Source organism: Phlebotomus argentipes, unplaced genomic scaffold, assembly GCF_947086385.1.
Source record: "Phlebotomus argentipes unplaced genomic scaffold, Phlebotomus argentipes genome assembly contig_15, whole genome shotgun sequence".
NCBI classification, from domain to species: domain Eukaryota; kingdom Metazoa; phylum Arthropoda; class Insecta; order Diptera; family Psychodidae; genus Phlebotomus; species Phlebotomus argentipes.
Window position 1 is genome coordinate 6107561 of NW_026776181.1, and position 19524 is coordinate 6127084.

Genomic DNA, 19524 nt, shown 5'->3' on the forward strand with positions numbered 1-19524 from the left:
GAACAAGAGTTCGAATAGGCCTACCAGAGTTCGCGTATAAGCCGAGCATAGTCCAAAATCAGACGATTCGAGTCCGCGTATGAGCTTATTCTAAGCTTAATGTATAGAGAAATCGGGTGGAAGTTTGCCCATATCGGGCCGACGGTCAGCCTGATCTACGTTACAGTTTTAAGATCTTTCGTGAAAAAAGAATTTATAAGAGAAAAACGTGTGAAGTAAAAAAAGGATGAAAACAGCAGAGAAAGGAGAGAGAAATGTTGGCGCGAATTTTACACATTTGACTACAAAATCTGGCAACCCATTCGAGCATTGGAATCTACAAATTCCATTCAATTCGGTCTTAACCGTCTTAACTGTCTTAACCCAATACTTCAATTGTGACTGTTGCGTGTAATAAAAAAGTCGCAGTGTCGTAAATGCGCTGGCATGCCAGCTCGGCTGTGCAGCGCGCTTCACTCGCGGCAATTGAGCCAGTTTGAAAGTGTCGGTGCGAAAGATAAGAAGGGCCGTTTCGCCGCGCTCCGATCTCGCGTTTTTATCAAGGAAAAAACGCTGCTTCAAATGGTGTGCAATTAATTTGTCGAGAGTGAGGAAACTCGTATTGTGGAATTTGTGAACGGAACAGTGTGTGTGTGAGAGTGGATTTTTGTGGGTTTTTTCTCGAGAGACACGCGGTGAAATTGTGCAGAAAAGAAGTGGTTGGAAAGGAGCGAAAGATGAAGAAATAAATCACGCCGAGAGGAGAGACTTTTGGCGACACAGAACATCCATTGGAGGAGGAAGAGAGGTGAGGAGCACACGAAACCGGTTCCACGGCTTCTTACCTGGTCCGGCCGAACTTACCTCTGATAAGCACAAAAAAAAGTACGTGAAGTGAGCGTCATAGCGGTCAAAGGCGCATATTTCGTGGGCCCGGAAAAGCGATCAACGGTTTATTGAGGAACAGAGCGGAAAATGCCGATTGCCGCGCTTTTTGGGTCATTCGCCGCCGCGCGTTTTACCGATAAAAAGCCCCGCGAAAGGCATAGTGAAAAATAGATATTGAGTGCATAATTACAATGAATTTTACTCTTTAATGCATATTTTCATCACCGCACATTTCACGTCTCTCTTTTGCATTCGCAATTGTTGGCTGACGGCGTGAAATTGCCGCCAGAAAGCAACAAGAGGGGGTTTATGCATTGAGAAATTGGCGACTCTAATTCGCGAAATATTCAAGAGACCAGAAATATTGAATAGAAGTCTAGATTTTTATTGAATTATCTCTCATTTGTGTCATTTCCCATCAATTTCTGACGACAAGAATTCGATAAAAATCAAGTTCAAATCATCTTTTAGACATCTTTTCAACCATAACCTAAAGAAATATCATTAAAAATCATAAATATGAATTTTTTCTAACTGAAAATTTGTTAATTTGTCATGCAAGAAGGATTCCAAGAACGTAATATTCTAAATATTCTATTAACATTTCTGCCTCTGAAGATCTTTCCACCCAGTTCATTGTGGTGAAATGTAAGAAAAATGGCAAGAATTTATAGGAATTCATCACTCTTGACCTTATCGCTGTGCAAAAAATGCACTTTTACTTCCGATTGCATAAGATTATGACGTGAAATACTGAAAAAGGCGAATCAATTTACTTTCCACCTTCAAATCGAGACAAACTGCAAGCAATTCAGCATCTGCAATCGTCTCTAAAGTGCAATTTAAGGTATTTAAGTGGGATGAAGTTCCGAGGAGAAACTATTCGAGCAATTTCAATTGGAATTAATTGTGAAAGTGTGTTCGTGACTGCTCACGATGGTGTTGGTGAGGGGCTTTTGACTTCTCCACTTGCTCCACATCCCACCAGAGATAAAAGGCGGGAATTTTTGAGATAATTTCCATTTAATTGAATATTCTCTCTGGCACTACTTTTTGCATATCAATCGAGAGACTCTAAATGATGCCAAATGAATGGCTCTTATTGTTCCAATGGCCAAGGCAAACTAATTGAATTCCCTTCTGCGCCTCTCTGGAGATGAGACGCTGTCTTTCATCGTGGCTTGAAGAGAAATGCAGATGTGCTTCACGATCCTGGTGTTTTCTGGCAAGTGCATTCGATTGTGCGATTGAGTGGGCGAAGGACTGTTTTGGAGCCACTTAATCGCCCATTTTCCATTCGAGCGGGAAATTGCCATGGCTGAAAATCGCCACAAACGCGAACTTAATGGTTCTAGAGGAAGAGAGACTTCCTCTCTCTAGTCTAGAGAGTGAACACACAGCGAAAGTGTTGATTCTTTTGTGGCTCACATAATGGCTTCGATGTTTGCGACATCGTTCCAAGATTCTGGACTGGGCGGAAGCGTGTCATCAATTCACAAATTCGAGCCACAACAATATAATGGAGCCCATGATGATTGCTGATGGACGCACACATCAACACACGCAACTTCATGAAAGGTTTTTTGAGGTGTGCGCGCAATTGAATATTCTTTTGAACTCAATTCTCAGTCGCGCTTCGTGTGACTTTGACCTTTATCTCAGCACTGAGTTTCCTTTGAAATTGTGGCTTTTCCACAAGCGAAAGAGCGTGCGTGAAAAAGTTGTACACAAGTCGTGCTCATATCCAAACTTACGCGGGAAACCACTCGTTGCGCCACTTCTTCGCGATTTGCGGTGAATTTTGTGGCCAAAGAATGCCGGCAAGGGGTTTATCAGTTTCGAATATGAGTGGCAAACTTGCAAACAATTGGTTTACAATGTTAAATTACCAATTTACCGATTCTATTTGTGCTGTTTTAAAGCAATTAAAGCTATTTTATTCGGTCGAACCACAATTTTAACCACATTTTAACCACTAATAAAACCGCCTTTCTACTTAGATTATTTTCAATCGAATGCAATGCCTTAAAATGCCTGCTAACGTATTTAGATGAAGATTCTATCCTTTGATCGAAACATTGTTCTGAGTTAAATTCATTAAAAGAGTGTCAAAATATTGTGCGAACGTCACCAAAATCATTTATTATCAACTCTTATCATGACAAACATGGTAGAATGGAAATTTATTATGTTTTTGCCGTATAGAAAACTCATTAGCACTTTGTTTCATTACACTTTAAATCCCTTTTATTGAACGTCTCAGTCAGTGGCGAAGAAATGTGAGAGACTTTGGCGCGAAACGAATTGTGATTTAATCGAAAGCAAGACGTCTTATTTATCTCAATCAAGACTTTATTTCAAAACTTTATTCATGTGCTCAAGTGAGCGTAAAAACGGCTCTTTGTGCTCTGGATTTGCACAGAAAATCAGCAACGCTAGAATTAACATTTGGGCGGCGGTGAGATGAGTTTACACTCAAATTGATAACACATGATAAGAAAGTGAGAAAAAAAATCCAGAGTCGCGTCGACGGCGGAAAAAGTGGTGAGAAATGCCATAAATCATGAGATGCGCAAGAGGTCTGCATGTGTGGTTTCTCGCGACGTCTGTTCCACTTGAGGAACATCTTGCAAATATTGAATGTTTCGAACGTGCAGAGATTTGAGTCTTGAGAAAGGCAAACACCAGAATTCGTCTCTGGGGCGGTTTGAAACTGAGAATGTTTGAGTTACAGTTGCAGAACGCGTACGATTTCAGAGACTCGCTGTGAACGCGGGGTGGAAAGGTCAAGTGGCGGCAATTGCATCACTCTCCAATTGCAGTTCTGGATTGATGCGTGGTCGCTGCAACGGTTGATGGACTTGGGAACAAAATGCGCCGCGTTTTGTGGCCGCCAAGAAACAGTTAGGCCGCCATCGGCAATTCGAGCTGGTCGGTGACCAAGACAACAATGGGAGCAGTCCAAAAATACTCACGCGACAGGGAAGTGCGTCTGCTTCGAAATTCAAATGAATATTACAATTATTCTGAGCATTGTTTTCCTGGTATTTGCGCGCGCCATGAATTCATCAGAAGGGGCAGAAAAGCCACGCGAGCCTCCAAAGCCGAAGATGAGGAATCTATTTTTAATAATCACAACAAATATCCCACCAAATGGACACACCTGGGCCTTAAGGTTGAGGAGGAGAACAATTGCTCGCCAGTTAGACGCTCTTGAGGCTCACTTTTCTGCTGTTGTGGCAAAATTACTGCGTCTTCAAGTGCATTGAAGAGCATGAGAGAATCGGAAACCTTCCTCAATGGGAAAAGCATTTCATCGTCGTTGCGATGTATTTATAAATAGAGGAATTATCTCTCTTCAATAGATGTGAAATATAAGAATCTTATTTAATTTGTGGTGTAATGGATACACAATGTTAAGAGGATAGACTTTAAGGCGTTACGGATTTGTGCGAAGTGTAGAAAATGCATGATTTTGCGTCATGATTTTATAAAATGAAGAAAAAGCAGAGAGTAATAGTTGATAGTCGGAAATGATGATTAGCACAGACTCAAAGAATGTCCAAGGAGGACATAATATGCCATACATCAGATAGTTTCACAGTTTCTCTGCAGAATCTTCAACACTTCAGAGGCACTTCTGAAGGTTCTCACGAAGTTTAGGCTCTTCAAATGCTCAGATTTTAGATTGTATGAAATGATTTAAAAATCCCAGGATTTGTTCATAAAACATTTCTGTCTTGATTTTCTAGTTTTGTCATTGTAAAATTAAATTTTAAAAAATCTGATCAAATTGTGAGGTCATGAAGATTATTTAAAGACTAATTTTAATTTTTTCAAACCTGGAAATCAGTAAATATAGCGAATATCACAAAATTTACTAGAAAATTTACCACTTTAAAGCACAAACTGTGGAAAAACTAAGCAAAGAAACATTTGTCTAGACTAAAATAATATTTTTGAGGTTATGATTGACTTTTAATATGTTTTCGACTACGAGTTTGAGAGTAAATAATTTTTTAAATACGTCTGCAAAACTGTAAACCGCAATTTTTACCCCTTGAAAATACATTTTGGCAAGAAAAATCACGAAATCTCTTGCAGAAAAAGTCCATTCATATCGAGTGCGGTCTGTAACGCATAAAATGCCAATAAGACGCCGCGAAAGAGTGTATCTGGAAATTTAATTCATTTCAAATGACTTCCATCACTTTGGCCCGATGATGGAAATAAAAGAGAGGAGAAAAAAGAAGAGTGCCTCAAATTGATCTGGGCTTGAGTAAATAAATAATAATTTCTTGTGCTATGGCGAGGATTACAAGTGATGAGACAAGATGGGAAATGGCATGAATTTCTTCTCCTAGGCATTTATGCCTCGCCTCTCGAGCCACCAGAGAAATACAAAGAAACTCTGCATAGTGTTTATTTTTACAAGAGAGGCGATTTTTTTTCCACCGCCACAATGATCACGAGATTATTGTGTGTGAGAACTTTTTCATTCCGCCACGGGACAAATCAAAATTTTAACTGCCAGGCTGTTGAGTTCTAAAGAGATGGTTTTTTTGACGAAAATGGCATCGCAGCAATAAATTATACCATTCTTTGTCTCATGAATTCATAAATTTCGCTCCAGTGACTTTTTTTCACAAGGCTATTTTTGGCTGAGCTCAAGCATAATTGCGGGAGGATGTTTGGGAAGAATATTGTGTGATAAATAATCAAATTTCGTGAGCAATTAATTGAATTGATGACACTTTTTAGGAGGGGTTGGAACTCAATTGAGTTATTTGATGGGCTTTTTTTCGACACACACTTTTAATTTTATCATCAAAGCGCGCGAGTGAGGTTTGGCAGTTGGTATTTGGAAAATGTTGAGAATAGATAAAGTGGGCACAAAATTAGTTGTCGGACAAGAGAAAAGAGCTGCCATGAGTTGATTTTTTTTTGGTGAATTTTATTGGTTTTAATTCGTGTTGTTTTCGTTGCTTCCTTCCAGAGATCAATTAACTCCCTAAAAATACGCATCGGAGGAGTGCTTTCATGTAGGATATTTCCAGAGAAAGAGAGAGAGAGTGGCTGAGCCTCGCGGGGGAGGATGACGACTTGCAGCAGTTCAAGAGATCTGCCCGAATTGTGAGTCAAATGAAGAAATTCCACTTGTCTCGTGCCTCTCGTGCTTCGGATGAGTTATTGGAGGAGGAATCTCGAGTGATCTATGGGACTCTCTAGAGGGGAGACACACTGTGAACACGCACTCAATTGATCTACATACAGAGCCACACTTGAGATTCCCGGCGAGATGGCCGAGGAGGCGTCAGAGGAGATGAAGGGCATCAATGCCACGGAGAAGTACACAAAGAAGTTCGATCCGGAGGAGATTAGTCCACTTAAGCAGCCCAAACAGGTGACAAATTCCACTAATCAAGACACTTCCGTCACCGTCAGCGACAGTCCTGAGGTTAATCCACCCAAGAAGAAGACAAAGTACAAAATTACAGGTACAACTGCTCAGGCAATTAATTAAGGCCAAAGGGGGAGATAGTATGGCTAGAATCTGTTCACCTTTTTGTTCACACTTCCAATGCTTTTGAAACTCAGTATAAACAGTCTTTTAATAGCCACAATTCTCTCATTATCTTGAAATTTGAGATTTTAATTCAAAATTTAACAAGAAAACTCTTTAAATGAACATTTTTGAGGTTATGTTTGGCTTTAGTACAATTTGCAATGTGTTTTATAGCTTAAAAATTTAGAACCGCGATCTTTATTACATGAAAATGCTTGATTGATTGGGAGAATTAAATATTTTTGATGATTATTCATTCAAGTCTTGCTTAATTCAGTTGCATAACCTTGAAAAGATCATTCTTAAGAATCCTTTTGTGAGAACATAATAAATAAAGTTGTATTTGGTTTTAAGAATGCATTAATTAGTGTGAAAACACAAATATTGCTAATTTTGGAACAGTTTTTAGTACCTCCGATAAGGTGTTCACCACTTCTGCCCATATTATCTTCCCCTTGATTAAGACATCACCGACTAATCTCGGCTTCTGTGCTCACGCAGATCACTATGAGAGTGTCATCGCGCAACTGGAGCTGAACAAGAGATCTCAAACTGTGTTCCTCTGCCTCATTGGACTGTGCATTGTCCTCGTTGTTGTCCTGATCAGCATGATTGTCTTCTGGCCCAGGATTCACGACTACATGACAGCTGAAGTGTGCGTGGACAAGGAGTGCCTCGATGCCAGTGCTCAGGTGAAAAAAAAATATGAGGAACTATTTATGAGAAATTGACGAATCTTGTTCGGTGTCACTCCGAGATTTTTCTAATTAATGATTCACTCGAAAGGAATCATTTTTCTTCCCAGCGCTAAACAAGTTAATGACACTCCAAATGAGTGTAAACACCCGGATTCTCAGAGTTGGGATCCATTCTGAGCTAAAACACTAGCATGTTGACACAGTTATTTATTCCCAATGTGACATGAGAGCTTTAATCATCGTTTTTGTGCGTGCAAGAACATGAAGAGGAACATCAAAGGGTTCACAGAGTCTTCAGCACAAGCCACACTTTTGGAAACGTGTCTCTTTTCTCGTGTATTTGAGTATTTTTATTAAATAATTACATCTACCAATTGTCAATTGATTGAAGAGACGAAGACACAAAGAAAATTGCGTGCCAAAAATTCGTGGGTAGATTTTATTCTCTTTCTTTGGTTAACTGTGCAAATTTGAAGAATTTATTCTAGTTGAGCAAATAATATTTTACAAGGTCAAAAATGTACACTTCACACAATTTCCCAAAAGGCACTCAAAGAGTCACGTTGATAAACCCCTCAGGCGTAATATTGAAACGCGCCTGGAAGCGAAGGAAGTCGTTGCGTATGAATAATAAGCCTATTTATCAACACTAAAATACACTATCATATTGCACCAATTACTCCAACAATTCTTCATTGCTTCCGAAAGTGGTCCTAAAAATAAACAATGTGCTCCTCCTGTGTGGAAAATAAGAGTCCAAATGCTTTGGCTTTTCCGTCGTGTTGTGGCTTTTCTCACTTGCCATGCGTTTATGATTGAATTTCACCCACAATCGTAACTCTTTAATGGTGTTATTTTGACTGCGTAAAAAAAACACATGTTAAATAAACTTATTAACACTTTTATCGGAATTTAATCATATTTATGGTCGGGTTTGTCTGAGGGGAATTTTTCTCATCCATAAGCGAGTATTTTGAGTTTATCCAGAAATGTTTAGCGAAGCGACAAAGAGTGACGCTGGCTTTTGCCTAGTGCACACGAGATGGCACTCAGTGTTGCGGATAATATTTTGTATGATGACGAAATGCAACCGTCATGTGCGTGAATTTCCCCCAGAAATGAGTAAAAAGGTGTGCAAATTAAAAAGCCATTAAGTTATTTGGCAGTTATAAAAGTGCCGACCAATTTCCCAAAGTCTATCACTCTTCGCGATGGTGCTAATTGGATCATTTGTTCTGCTGGTGACACTTGTGATCTTGGTAAGAGGATATCAGTGAACTTTAGTGAATGATTTTGGACATTTATTCAGTGATTTCCATTAATTTCCTTTAAAGGCCGCCTCTGTTGCTGGACAAAGCGGACTAACTGCCACAACCGTTGTGAGTGATTGATATTTTCTTTTAAATAAGGTGTTTTGTGAAGTGTCTAAGGGAATAATCCCATTACAATCAAGTGATTGAAGTTATCGACACTTATCGATACGACTTACGCACGATTTTCTCTTTTTTTACATGGTTTTAGTGGAAAATTGAACTGATATAAACTAATTAGTTCTCATGTGGTCGATTTGAACTATTTTTCCCTAAAAATTTTCTTAAAATCTTTCAATTTGTGTGTCGATAAGTGTCGACAAGTGTCGATAACATCAAAGTAAAGAGATGTAAATGGAATAACACACTAAGAAGCGTAATAAAACCATATAAATACTATACAGGAACCGAGACAATGCTGCCAAATGCCCAATTTCGTTCATCCCAATCTGAAGACAATGTGTGAAAATAAATTCAGGAACCCAAGCCAGAGCAGTGTAAGTTTAAAGATAAATCATAATACCTTGTTTTCTTCTACTAAGAAGGACTTTCTTTTCTTTAAAGTGCGCTGGTGAGTGCGTTTTCAACTACGCTAGACTTTGGCATGAGGAAATTCCTGTTCAGAACGCTCTTCTCAGTGTTCTGTATAGAAACGCACCGCAGCCTTGGAGACCTTATATCTATCGAGCCGTGACAAACTGCATAAGATCCGGTTCTGGCATGTTTGACATGTTTAAGTCTATGCACTTGTCGGCAACTACTCCGGGCCAACCGCCGACTTCTTGCAGTCAAACTCCCAAGTATTTATTCGGATGTATTGAGTCGGAAATAATGCAGATTTGTCCGCCTGTTCGCACCGTTCAGAGTAGGATTTATTGCTATCTTTAAGGTGAATGAAATGTGTAATTTCCCTATTTTTCTTCCCAGATCCGGCTTGCGCTGGCTACAGAAAGCAGATGAATTTAATGAAAACGGGGATTCAATTTAAATGAGGACGTTTTGTAATTTTGATGATAATAAATTTGATTCAGAAGCATCTGTTTTGTTGTTTTAGTGTTACTATGATGAAGTTGTGGCTCACTTTGCTCAGTTGATCACACTGTTATGTTTGAGCAGCAAGAAAAGGAAAATAATGGGAAAACGGAGGAAAATGCTGATTTATTAACAGTTGATGCTAAAAAAAACCACCAATTTTTGAGCAATTAAGGAAATTTTTAGAGTTCTTTTAAGGCATTAAAGCCTATTCTAATGAGCTAATTCATGCTCTTCATTAGTGATTAAGTCATGGCATTTATTTCTTTAGGGAACGTGAAATTATATTATCTGTCTCTTCTCTTTTAGATCCTAAGGTGGTCTAATATATCCCTGGATCCTTGTCAGGATCCCTTCGAATGGAGTTGCGGAAAGTTCGACAGTGAATTTCAGCACCACAGTTTTCACGGAATGCAACGAGGAGAGTGGAACTTCAACTCCCACCTCGAATACGAGGGTTAGTAGATGATTTAGCTAAAGTTTAAGATTGCATTAAAAAATGTGTGCTTTTGCAGAAATCTCCGAAATTCACTCATTCATCTCCAAACTGCCTAAAGACACAGTTTCGTATTCTGCCCAAGTGAAGATGAAGGTTTTGCATAAGAACTGCATGAATCTCGAGTCCAGCGATGATATCGAAGGGATGACAACAGTTAACAAGGCGATAGCGAACTTGGGTGAGTCATAAAATCTCTGACATCACTCTTCTCTCATGGTTCTTTATTACGCCCAATTGTAATTAGTGACAAATTGTCCTCCTTTCTCAATGAAAAACTGACACCCAATATTTGACACTCATTGTTGCGATGCTTGTCCATCGGCTGTTGACTTGCGCGCGAAATTCCGGAAGAGGAACATAAATAGTGGGCAAATGGCAAAAAACCGCGCACAGGTGTAAAAAGCTCATCTCTTGCACGGCGAGCTCATAAATCCAATCAATGTCAATGGTAATCGGCGTGTGATGCAATTTGCGGTGGAAGCTGGCATTTTCGGCAAAAAAAGATAGACAAATTTGTGAAATTATCCAAGATCGTGTGTGTAAAAAGGCCTTTTTTGTGGTATTGTGTGTACTTTTCTGCCTCCATTCAACTTTTGTATGTTCAGTGATTTATTACAAGTGTGTCAATTACAAAAAACGAGATACTGACTCCTAAGGTGTATTAAATAGTCGGTTCAATGGGCGATTAGCAGCTGGTGCAGGACGATCCTCCTGCGGGCGGGATGTACTCTAGATTCGTGGCCTGGCTCGAGGATCCCCCGAAGCCAGTGCTGAGGAATTGGCCAGACGATCCACCCGATCCGCTCGGACCGCTCACTGTGGCTGAGCCTGATCCCGAGCCGAATCCTGTGGCACCTCCGCTGTAGACGGGCGCGTCGTAGGACGTGAAGGGCTTGGACACTTCCTGGGCGGCGTTCGAGTGGAGCGTCTGGAAGCTGCCCTGCGAGAAGCCGCTGGCCGACAGGCTGTGCTGCGGCGCGACTTGAGTGATGCCGGCGGAGTGGAAGCCCTCATTCTGGACAGTCGGCTGGTACTCTTCGATGCGCGGCGACAGTCCGGCCGCGTGACCGTCAACCTGGTCAACAGTCTCGTACACAGCCTTCGATTCGACATTCTCAGTGGGAGTCTTGTACTTGATGAAGAACACTTCGGGCTTCTGGTGCTTCTGATCTGGCAGTTCGGGCACTTCAACGGTCCTGTCGATCACCCTCTTGTTGGTCAGCACGTAGACGATGGTTTTGGTGTTTTTCTGCAAGAAGGACCGAACTGGAGTTAGACCAACTGTCATTCCACGAACATTCGCAGCGAACACAAAATGCTAAGATGCTCAAAGTTGAGATTGTAAAAGCTATTTCTTTCGCTAAAATTTGAGCAATCGCAGCGACGATTAGTTGTATAAATAGCGTCATGCAAATAATCTCAAAAGTGACAGATTTACATTCTCTTAGACCCTTTGGGAAACCAAACTAAGAACAGTTCATGCAAGTTTGACTTTCTGTTTCCTTGCTGAGATCTGATCAGGAAAAAGCAATAAATTCAGCAAAATATTTAGCGAAAAAGAGCAGGAAAATTCGGCTTAGCACTTTCTGTTCAAGGGCTGCTAAAACCTGAGCTCAGCTTAGCACTTTTTAGCTAAAATACCTGCTTTTTTAGCTTTTGGGTTCGCTGGGTTTGGTGTGTATTTTAGCCATTCTGCATTGTCGCATTTACCTGAGCAGCAAGAGCGGCGCCCTGGTTGTTGATGATTGTCGTGGCCGGAGCCTTGATGAAGATGATCTTGTAGTGGGTTTGTGGCGGAGGCAGGACGATAGGCTCCTGTGGAGCGATCTCTTCCTGGTCCTCAGGGGCGGCGAAGACGTAGGTGTGCTTCGTGACAACGGGCTTCGTTTGCTGGATGATTCGGGTTGGCGGGAAGTTGACACGAGCGGCGCCAGAGTCGAAGCGTCCAGTGAGCTGAATTTCCTCATTGTGAGCCACTCCTTGGGTGATGTGCGATCCGCCCTGGTGGCTGAAGTCAGTCGCCACCTGGTGCTGGGCGAAGCCTGTGCTGCCGGTGTGGCCGAAGCCGGTGGATCCGCCGTCGAAGCGGGTCTGGGAGAAGCCAGTGGGGCCGTGCTGGGCGCTGAGCGTGCTCACGGAGCTGACGGGCGTGGCGAGTGTGGGGAAGCTGGGCAGGATCGAGCTGGCGTGCTGCTCTTGGTGCGCCAGGCCCGGATGGAAGGCCACGGAGGCCGTGGGGCCGGGCTGGTCGGCGTAGGTGACGAAGTTGACGGATGGGGCGCTGTTGGAGCCCGCGGTCGGCGTGAGGAGCGTCGTGGCGGGAGCGGAGAAGTGCGTCTGCGCCAGCGGAGGCACGTACTGGTTGCTCTGCACGTTCGTCGATCCGATGTGCTCGAAGGCGGACTGTCCGGCGGGGATTTCGTAGCTGCGCGAGGGCACCTGATCCACACTCACCCTGGACACGGTGGCAGGTGCTGATGGCTGGTTGTATTGGTAGCCCGTGAGGTGGCTAACATCCGGCCTGGCGACAGTCATCGCCACGATCGATGTGAAGAGCTGCGGAATTGCAAATGAGGGGATTTTCTCGAGTTTAATATCTTTCACAAATAGACGGTTATTGATGTCATCGGCGGATAATTAAGCTCATCGGGCAAATACACGGTCAGTCAAGTTAATTTTTAGCACTTTTGCTTTCGCCCCCCGTGAAGGATAATTTGCGGTAGATCAAGTCTGAAAAGTCAAAGATTTACTTTCGTTTTCAGTGCGTGGGCGAACATTGGGTAGCTGTTTGAGTAGTTGAATCAATATTTGAGATTTGAACTTGACATCTAAGGAATCCGCAAGAAATTTATCTTGAATTGTTATTTTTGGAAGATTTTATTCTTTCTGACTTGCTGAAGGTCAGGAATTCTATCGTTTTTGGAATGTGAGAAAAATTCAAATTTATTGAAAATGTCATCTTCAATAATATTAAGCGAATATCTCAGTAATTGATTATCTTGCTCGTCGTCATAGAATTCATTGGGAAATCTATTGAGAACGACAATCTCAATTGCATCAGATTTAATTTACGATTCTTTAGATAAAGAAGAACTTGTTTTATTTTATATCAACAGTATTTTATGCTGCTTAATCCATCAGGTTTGCAAGGGGGTCAAAGGGTAATGGGTCACACTGTAGTAACAACTCTTGAGCAACTTCTTATTCCTATTGTGCAAAAACAACTCAAAGTCACACATAATCCATTGACGAAAGTGATTCTCAAGACTCCCAGATTGACAGAAGAAATTATCACAGAGAAGAAAATTCACTCTAATCACGCACAACATCCGCTTGAGCTTCAAGTCAGAAAAGGTTGAGAGAAAACTCACCACTAAGACACGCATTTTTGGTCAAAATCTCACTTCTCTCCTCCTGACTTTATTCTCCACTGGAATTCTCAACTCAACTGAACACTAGATAGCGAATCACTTTCGCTTTTTATAGTCGCATCATCCCAAATGCTGAGAGAGACGCAAAGAAAAAAATCTTCCCACTTCTGCCACCGACACGGCACATAAGATGAGCGGCGCTGAAACATAATCCACAGTGAAATATACAAGAACAAGTATCTGGTGACCTTACATATAAAAATGCTTTTTAGCTGAAAAATTTTTCACACAGGCGAAATTAGTGTTTGCGGGAACCTGTTAGAGAGTTCTCTAAGCATCCACAAATGGGCAAAAAAAAATCTTTATGGAGGGAATTCTTGGGGATCCAATGCCGATTGATCATTTCGAAATCAAATCAAAGCTAGATATCCAAACTTTGAGAGTCTCTCTTCGCTAATTGAAGACTTTTCTCTAGCCGCAAAATTTATTTTATGCTCGAAAAAAAAACCAGTTTCAATGCTTGAAAGCGGACTTTATCGATGTCATGTGGATTTGTTCTTATGGTGTTAATCGATTTCTTGAGATGAGCATAATGACACGTGCGTTAACACTTGCCAAAAATGGATGGATGAAGTGCTTTTCTGCCTATCTCATTAAAATTAATCAGAGATTTCACAAAATTTGACATTTTGTGATCTTATTTTAACGTATGAATAAAAGGGTTTCCCGGGATTTTATTCTACATTGAAAATGCTGTTTAAAATTTCCCAATTCACAGCATCTCTTTCGTTATTGCACAACAAGGGGGAGATAATATGATCAGAAGTGGTGTACAGCTCAACAAGATATGTTCAAAAATTTCCAATAATCTCCTTTGAGTGTTTATTTTGCTGATTAATCATTCCGATTCTCTGAATTCCTTTTGATTTTTATGTAGAAACAATAATAACAATCCCTTTCTAGGTTATGTAACGAATCACGGACGGATTAAGTGAATTAATCGCATTCTGACACATTAATTCTTGTGCTCAAGTCCGAAAGATTTCTATTAATTGATAAAATTATGGATTTGTACAATTATAAACCTTTGATGCCAAAAAACACCACAAACTGTGTTGAAGCCGAAAATAACCCTAAAAAACGTTATTTAGATTTGGAAAATGTTGATTTAAAAATTTTCTGGACGATTTTGGCTCTAAATCACCAATTTTGAATAGTTTAGCAAATCATAAGAGATGATTTTGTGATCTAGAAAGTTTAAAAAATGAATTTTTGAAGATTTCTTAGTAATATTTTTAGGTTATGATCGGAAAGATGCTCTTAAAAGCCGGTTTTAAGTGGATTTTTACAGAAATATCGGTTGGAAACTGAAGTCTAACTAAAGTCTAGAATTGCCAGGCATATTTAGAAGATATGTACAGATTTAACGCATATTATAATCCCCTTGTTGCACAGTCGCAGCTCAAGTGTGTGTTATTTATCAGAACAAGGATGTGAAATCACAACGGGAGCTTACGTAATAACTCCCAAAGTCTCAATACTGTTGACCGTAAATTATGTTTGTGACTTTGGCTATGCTTCCCGCAAAATTTGATGTTTTTTTTCCACCATTCACGCGCCAACACGTCCGGCAAAAAAGCCCCACAATGTAAATTGGTGGAAGAATGAAAATATGCATAAATGAACATTATGCTGTTAATTGAGCGAAACATCAATTTGTCAATGGTCCTCTATCGGGCATCAATCCGCCTTTTGATATTGATCATACTTGAGATTGTGATATTGAGAGTGTGTGGCGGGTAAATGATCTCAAGACGTCACCTTAATCAGCTTCACGCGAGAGAATAGGCGAAGAATTTATGTATTTTTAAATTATCGATTGCCGGCGGAACAATTGCATATAAGACTTTTTGTGACGCGATGTGGAGTCTTTTGTGTGTGATTATTGAGAGAGGTCAAGATGAAAATTACTGAAATAGCTGCAAAAGATCAAGGAATTGATATTAGGAAATTCTTTGAACAATAAAGCAGTCGAAAAACTGCTCATTATTATCGATTTTTAGGCATAATTCACCTCGAATCTGGGGACATATTGGGAAAACTGCTCACAAGATATGTGAAAATGCGTGACTTTTAATTGTGCAATTGCGGATTTTGGTGCGGTGGTCAAAAAATTAAAATCACGCTAATTGATTGACGCGCAAAGAAGTCCAAAACTGTGTCAATTGATGCTCTTGCAAGTCACTATGGTGATGTTAATTTTGTTTGCGGTCAAATCGATCTATTAAGAAGAATCCGAATTATTATAATCAATTTTGTTTATCTTCCCAAATGACTTCATTATGGATTCGCTGAGCATATTTTAATAAATTCATGTCGTGTGTCTTCTGAAAGTTCGCAGAACAAACACGACAAAGCTATGAAATATCTTTATTTCTTGTGGGATTCATTGGGGAATTGTCTCGTCTTCACTAATTGATACAAGAAAATGCCAACTGAACATGAAAAAACTCTTGAGATTTCACTGGAAAAAATTAATATTGACTCAGTGACACGAAATAATTAATGAGAAATATGATTTGTCTGCCTATGTTTTGATGCCTTCATTGGTGGAAAGGAAGGTTTTTCAGCTCATTTGCATCTCTGCTGCACTTCGATTGCGCCACACTTTTATTCACTTCCCGCGAGAAGATCATCTTCACATCCACAAGTTGTTTTCAAAAGTGTTGTGTAAGAAATGGAGTTTTTAGAAAATCCGCAAATGAAAATTCAAATGAGATTCGATGGAATCTGAAATGAGAGTAAAAGTTTTTGGCAAATGCATAATTGATTAGTGATCTTTCCTATGTGTTAAATTGTATCATCGCGGCGTCTTATGAGACAAATGTCACGGAGATAAGATTGTTTTTTTGCGGCGAGCGAAGAGAAAGACTTTTACTCTGCTCACCCTCGGGAAGAAATGCCATCGAGCTTTTCGCGGTGGATTCAGTGGAGGCTCAGTGAAACCGGATTATTGTATAATTCAATTTTCATGTGTCTCTGACCTTGTGGAGAAGAGAGCCGAAGCGCGAACAAATAGAGAAAAGACGCTCCATGGGAGAGAATTGGTCAAATGCAAAATTTATTCATCGTCACCATGTTAAATGATAGTCAAAGATGATCTTACGACACACACTGTCGCGAGTGTCTAACTTGCAGAGCACGTAAAGCGAGACAATTAATCACCTGGGAAGTTTATGTGGTGAAGAAGAGAAGCGATGCTCCGAAGGTTGCCCAGCAGAAAGCACATCCGAATCGCTAATTTATCTGTCCATTCTTCTGATCTCCACAGACGGCTTTTGGATACTGGGCGACAGTCTGCTCGTGTGGGATTTTCGCAAGCAATTCGTGAAGCTGCAGTCAGAATACGGCGTGTCTCCTTTCGTCCAGATCCGCGTGGAGAACCGCAAATCGCCGCCACATGATGGCATCATCGTGATTGACGAGGGTGAAGTCAGTCTGCCCAGCAAGATGTTCTATCGCCTCGGGCCGCGCAGTGAGATTGTCGAGGGCTTCAAGATCCTCCTGCGCGACGTGGCCATCCTTATGGGAGTGGTGCACGATCGGGCGAAGCAATTCGCCGAGGACATCTTCAACTACGAGAAGCGCATCGTCAACACGATCAACGTGACGCAGCAGAACGACGATCGGGAGATCAACAAAGAGGTTTCGCTGGGAAGTGTCATGAAGATTGCTCCATCTGTAAGTCACAATCGTGGGTTTTGGTGGTGAAATCAAGGGTGAAATTGTTGAATCTTTTCAGCTGCCTCTGCTTGACATCATCACCACACTTTATCCCAACTCGAGAGTGACAGAGAACACGATGGTTCTGGTGAAAGACCTCGAAGTCTTGCGCTCAATGTCGATTGTGGTATCCACAACAGATATTCAGTGAGTTTTCCCCACCGAAAGTCCTGATATTGATCAATTAAAACACAGATTTTTGCAGAGTCTTGAATATGTATCTCATTTGGTCTCTGATTCGACGCTTCCTTCCCTTCATTTCGCGCGACTACCGGATAGCTTTGGAGGAGTTTGAGAGTAAACTCTACGGATTCCGGGATCCGCCGCCCAAGTGGTATTTCTGCACAAAACTCGTGAGAGACTGGATGTCCTTTGGCGTGGATGTTCTGAGAGAGAATCCTCAATTGATTGTCGTGAGTTATTTCCCGTACAAACAACAAATTACTGGGTGATTAATCACTTTTCGTGACTTGTAGCTTCATCAGAAAGACACAACGCATGAGTCGAAGGTTTTCTTCAGTGAAAAATTTACCATCGATCAAAATAATAACAGCGATGAGTTGGTTAAGTTGATTTTCTATCACATCCGCAACGAACTCAAGAGCTCAGTTAACGATGACGGACGGATTAGTGAGAGTTTGAGGACTTTCATCAGTGATCGACTGTCGGCTGTTGCTCTGCAAATCGGAATTCCCGACGACGCTGCCCAGACAGATGAGTTCCTGAACTCCTACTATGAGGACTTTACGCCACAGAGACTCTACTTTCTCAACAACTTGCGTTACAGGTGGAAATTCATCAAGGCGAGGACTGAGCTTCGTCTCACGAATCAGACGAGAAGTGAAAAGTATACTAAACGTTTTTGGTTGTTCTCTAGATCAATTTTTCTATGAGTTTTGTCTGCTTTCAGACTGATCAACGCTCTCTATCCAATTAGCGATGACGAGGAGAGGAAGTTTGTGCAATTTCATCCGGAACTCAACACAGTTGTGGTGTCTAGAAGAGCCCTGCGCAGACCGTATTTCCACCAAAACTACCCCTTGTCGGTGAACTTTGCCCACATTGGGAAGGATTTTGTCGAAGTCATTGTCGAAGCTATTAAGTTTCACCAAGAATCTCACGCCAGAATGATGAATAGCAGCAGAACGACTTCGGGAGAGAACAAATCCATCCACGAACTGTTCAGGTGTCTGACGAAGAAGTCTCCGTACGACACAACTTCCGTTCCAATTGAGGCTCAGAAGAAGCTCTACGTGGACATTGAGAGCAACAGAATCCTGCTTCGTGCCTTCAAGTCATTCCTCAAGAGTATTGATCACAATGTTCCGATCTACGACAGCACCGTGCCGGAAACTGTCACTTACGACTCCTTCGGGCTCAGGCGGAGACTTCGTCAGCCCGGCCTGAGGATCTTCAGCGAGACTGAGTTGCTGGTCTTGTCGCAGTTGCAGCGTTACTGCGTTCTTGACGACGCCAGCAGCTATGATCGGATAAAAGTCTTCATGGAAATGGAGTTTCCGAGGCGAGAAATGTAAGGATAATTGTATTCAACCAAAGGGAAAGTCACTAAAAAGTCGTTAAAGTGCCACAAGCTGTACTCGAACACTTAAAAGAGGTGTTCGAGGTTAAGATTAAGAGATCAGCACTCGATTGTTTTTATATGCTGTTCAAATTTGATCAACTGAGAACGAAATCAAGCTTTTTCTATGCGAAAAGCTTTATTTTCGCGCTCGAATTTACTTCTCTCCTGGCCAGGATCACGCCTGGGAGTCAGAAAGTGTGAGAATGCGCGAGAAAAGTGAATATAATTTAATTTATTTAAATATTTTATCAAAAATAATGATTTATGGCTTATTTTTATTCAAATTTTGAGTAGGGATTTATTCCATACAAATTAAGTATTTAAATATTTCATTGGGACTTTTAAAGATTCCTCAGGAATCTGCTAGTGACTTTCCCCTTGTATCAATCTTACCTTTCAATGATCTGACGATAGAATTTCCCATCAGCTTCCAGATTCTCTGGCATCACGTGCCCGAACTGAGCAAAGCCTTGTCCTGTGACGTCGATACTCGTGAATGTCGTGACGTGTTGTAAGAGTTCACTTAATGAATTTACGTCGATGTAAGTAACCTTCCTATGCGCAATAGATAACTATGGCAATATTACTGAATTAGAGACAATAAAACTTTGTAAGTTGTATTTGTGAGAATGACTATAAATTTTTGGAGTCGCAAAAAAAATGTATTGCCATTAAGATGCTAAATAATCACAGAAAAATTTCAAGAGAGAAAATTGCTATTTTATTGCCTCTGATAACCCATTGAGATCGTCTCGCCGGAGTCCATAAGAGCGCTTCCACCCAGTGATTTACTGCATTTTGATGGGAGACCTGAAT

At 41.0% G+C, this 19524-nt stretch overlaps 1 protein-coding gene across 2 annotated transcripts; it reads left to right on the forward strand.

Annotated features, from left to right (window-relative positions):
• Window positions 1-489: 489 nt before the first annotated feature.
• LOC132261669 (protein gone early) lies at window positions 490-19421 on the forward strand. 2 transcript variants are annotated; one of them, XM_059760571.1, is made up of 11 exons: window positions 490-864; window positions 5864-6365; window positions 6935-7125; window positions 9783-9930; window positions 9989-10150; window positions 16675-17084; window positions 17146-17273; window positions 17332-17539; window positions 17603-17973; window positions 18037-18657; window positions 19136-19421. In XM_059760571.1, the coding sequence occupies exons 2-11, from the start codon at window positions 6167-6169 to the stop codon at window positions 19221-19223; spliced, it is 2526 nt and encodes an 841-aa protein (XP_059616554.1). In that variant the 5' UTR covers window positions 490-864; window positions 5864-6166; the 3' UTR covers window positions 19224-19421. The 2 variants fall into 2 exon arrangements, with proteins under 2 accessions (XP_059616554.1, XP_059616553.1); XM_059760570.1 differs by having other exon boundaries at window positions 490-787.
• The last annotated feature ends 103 nt before the right edge of the window (window positions 19422-19524 follow it).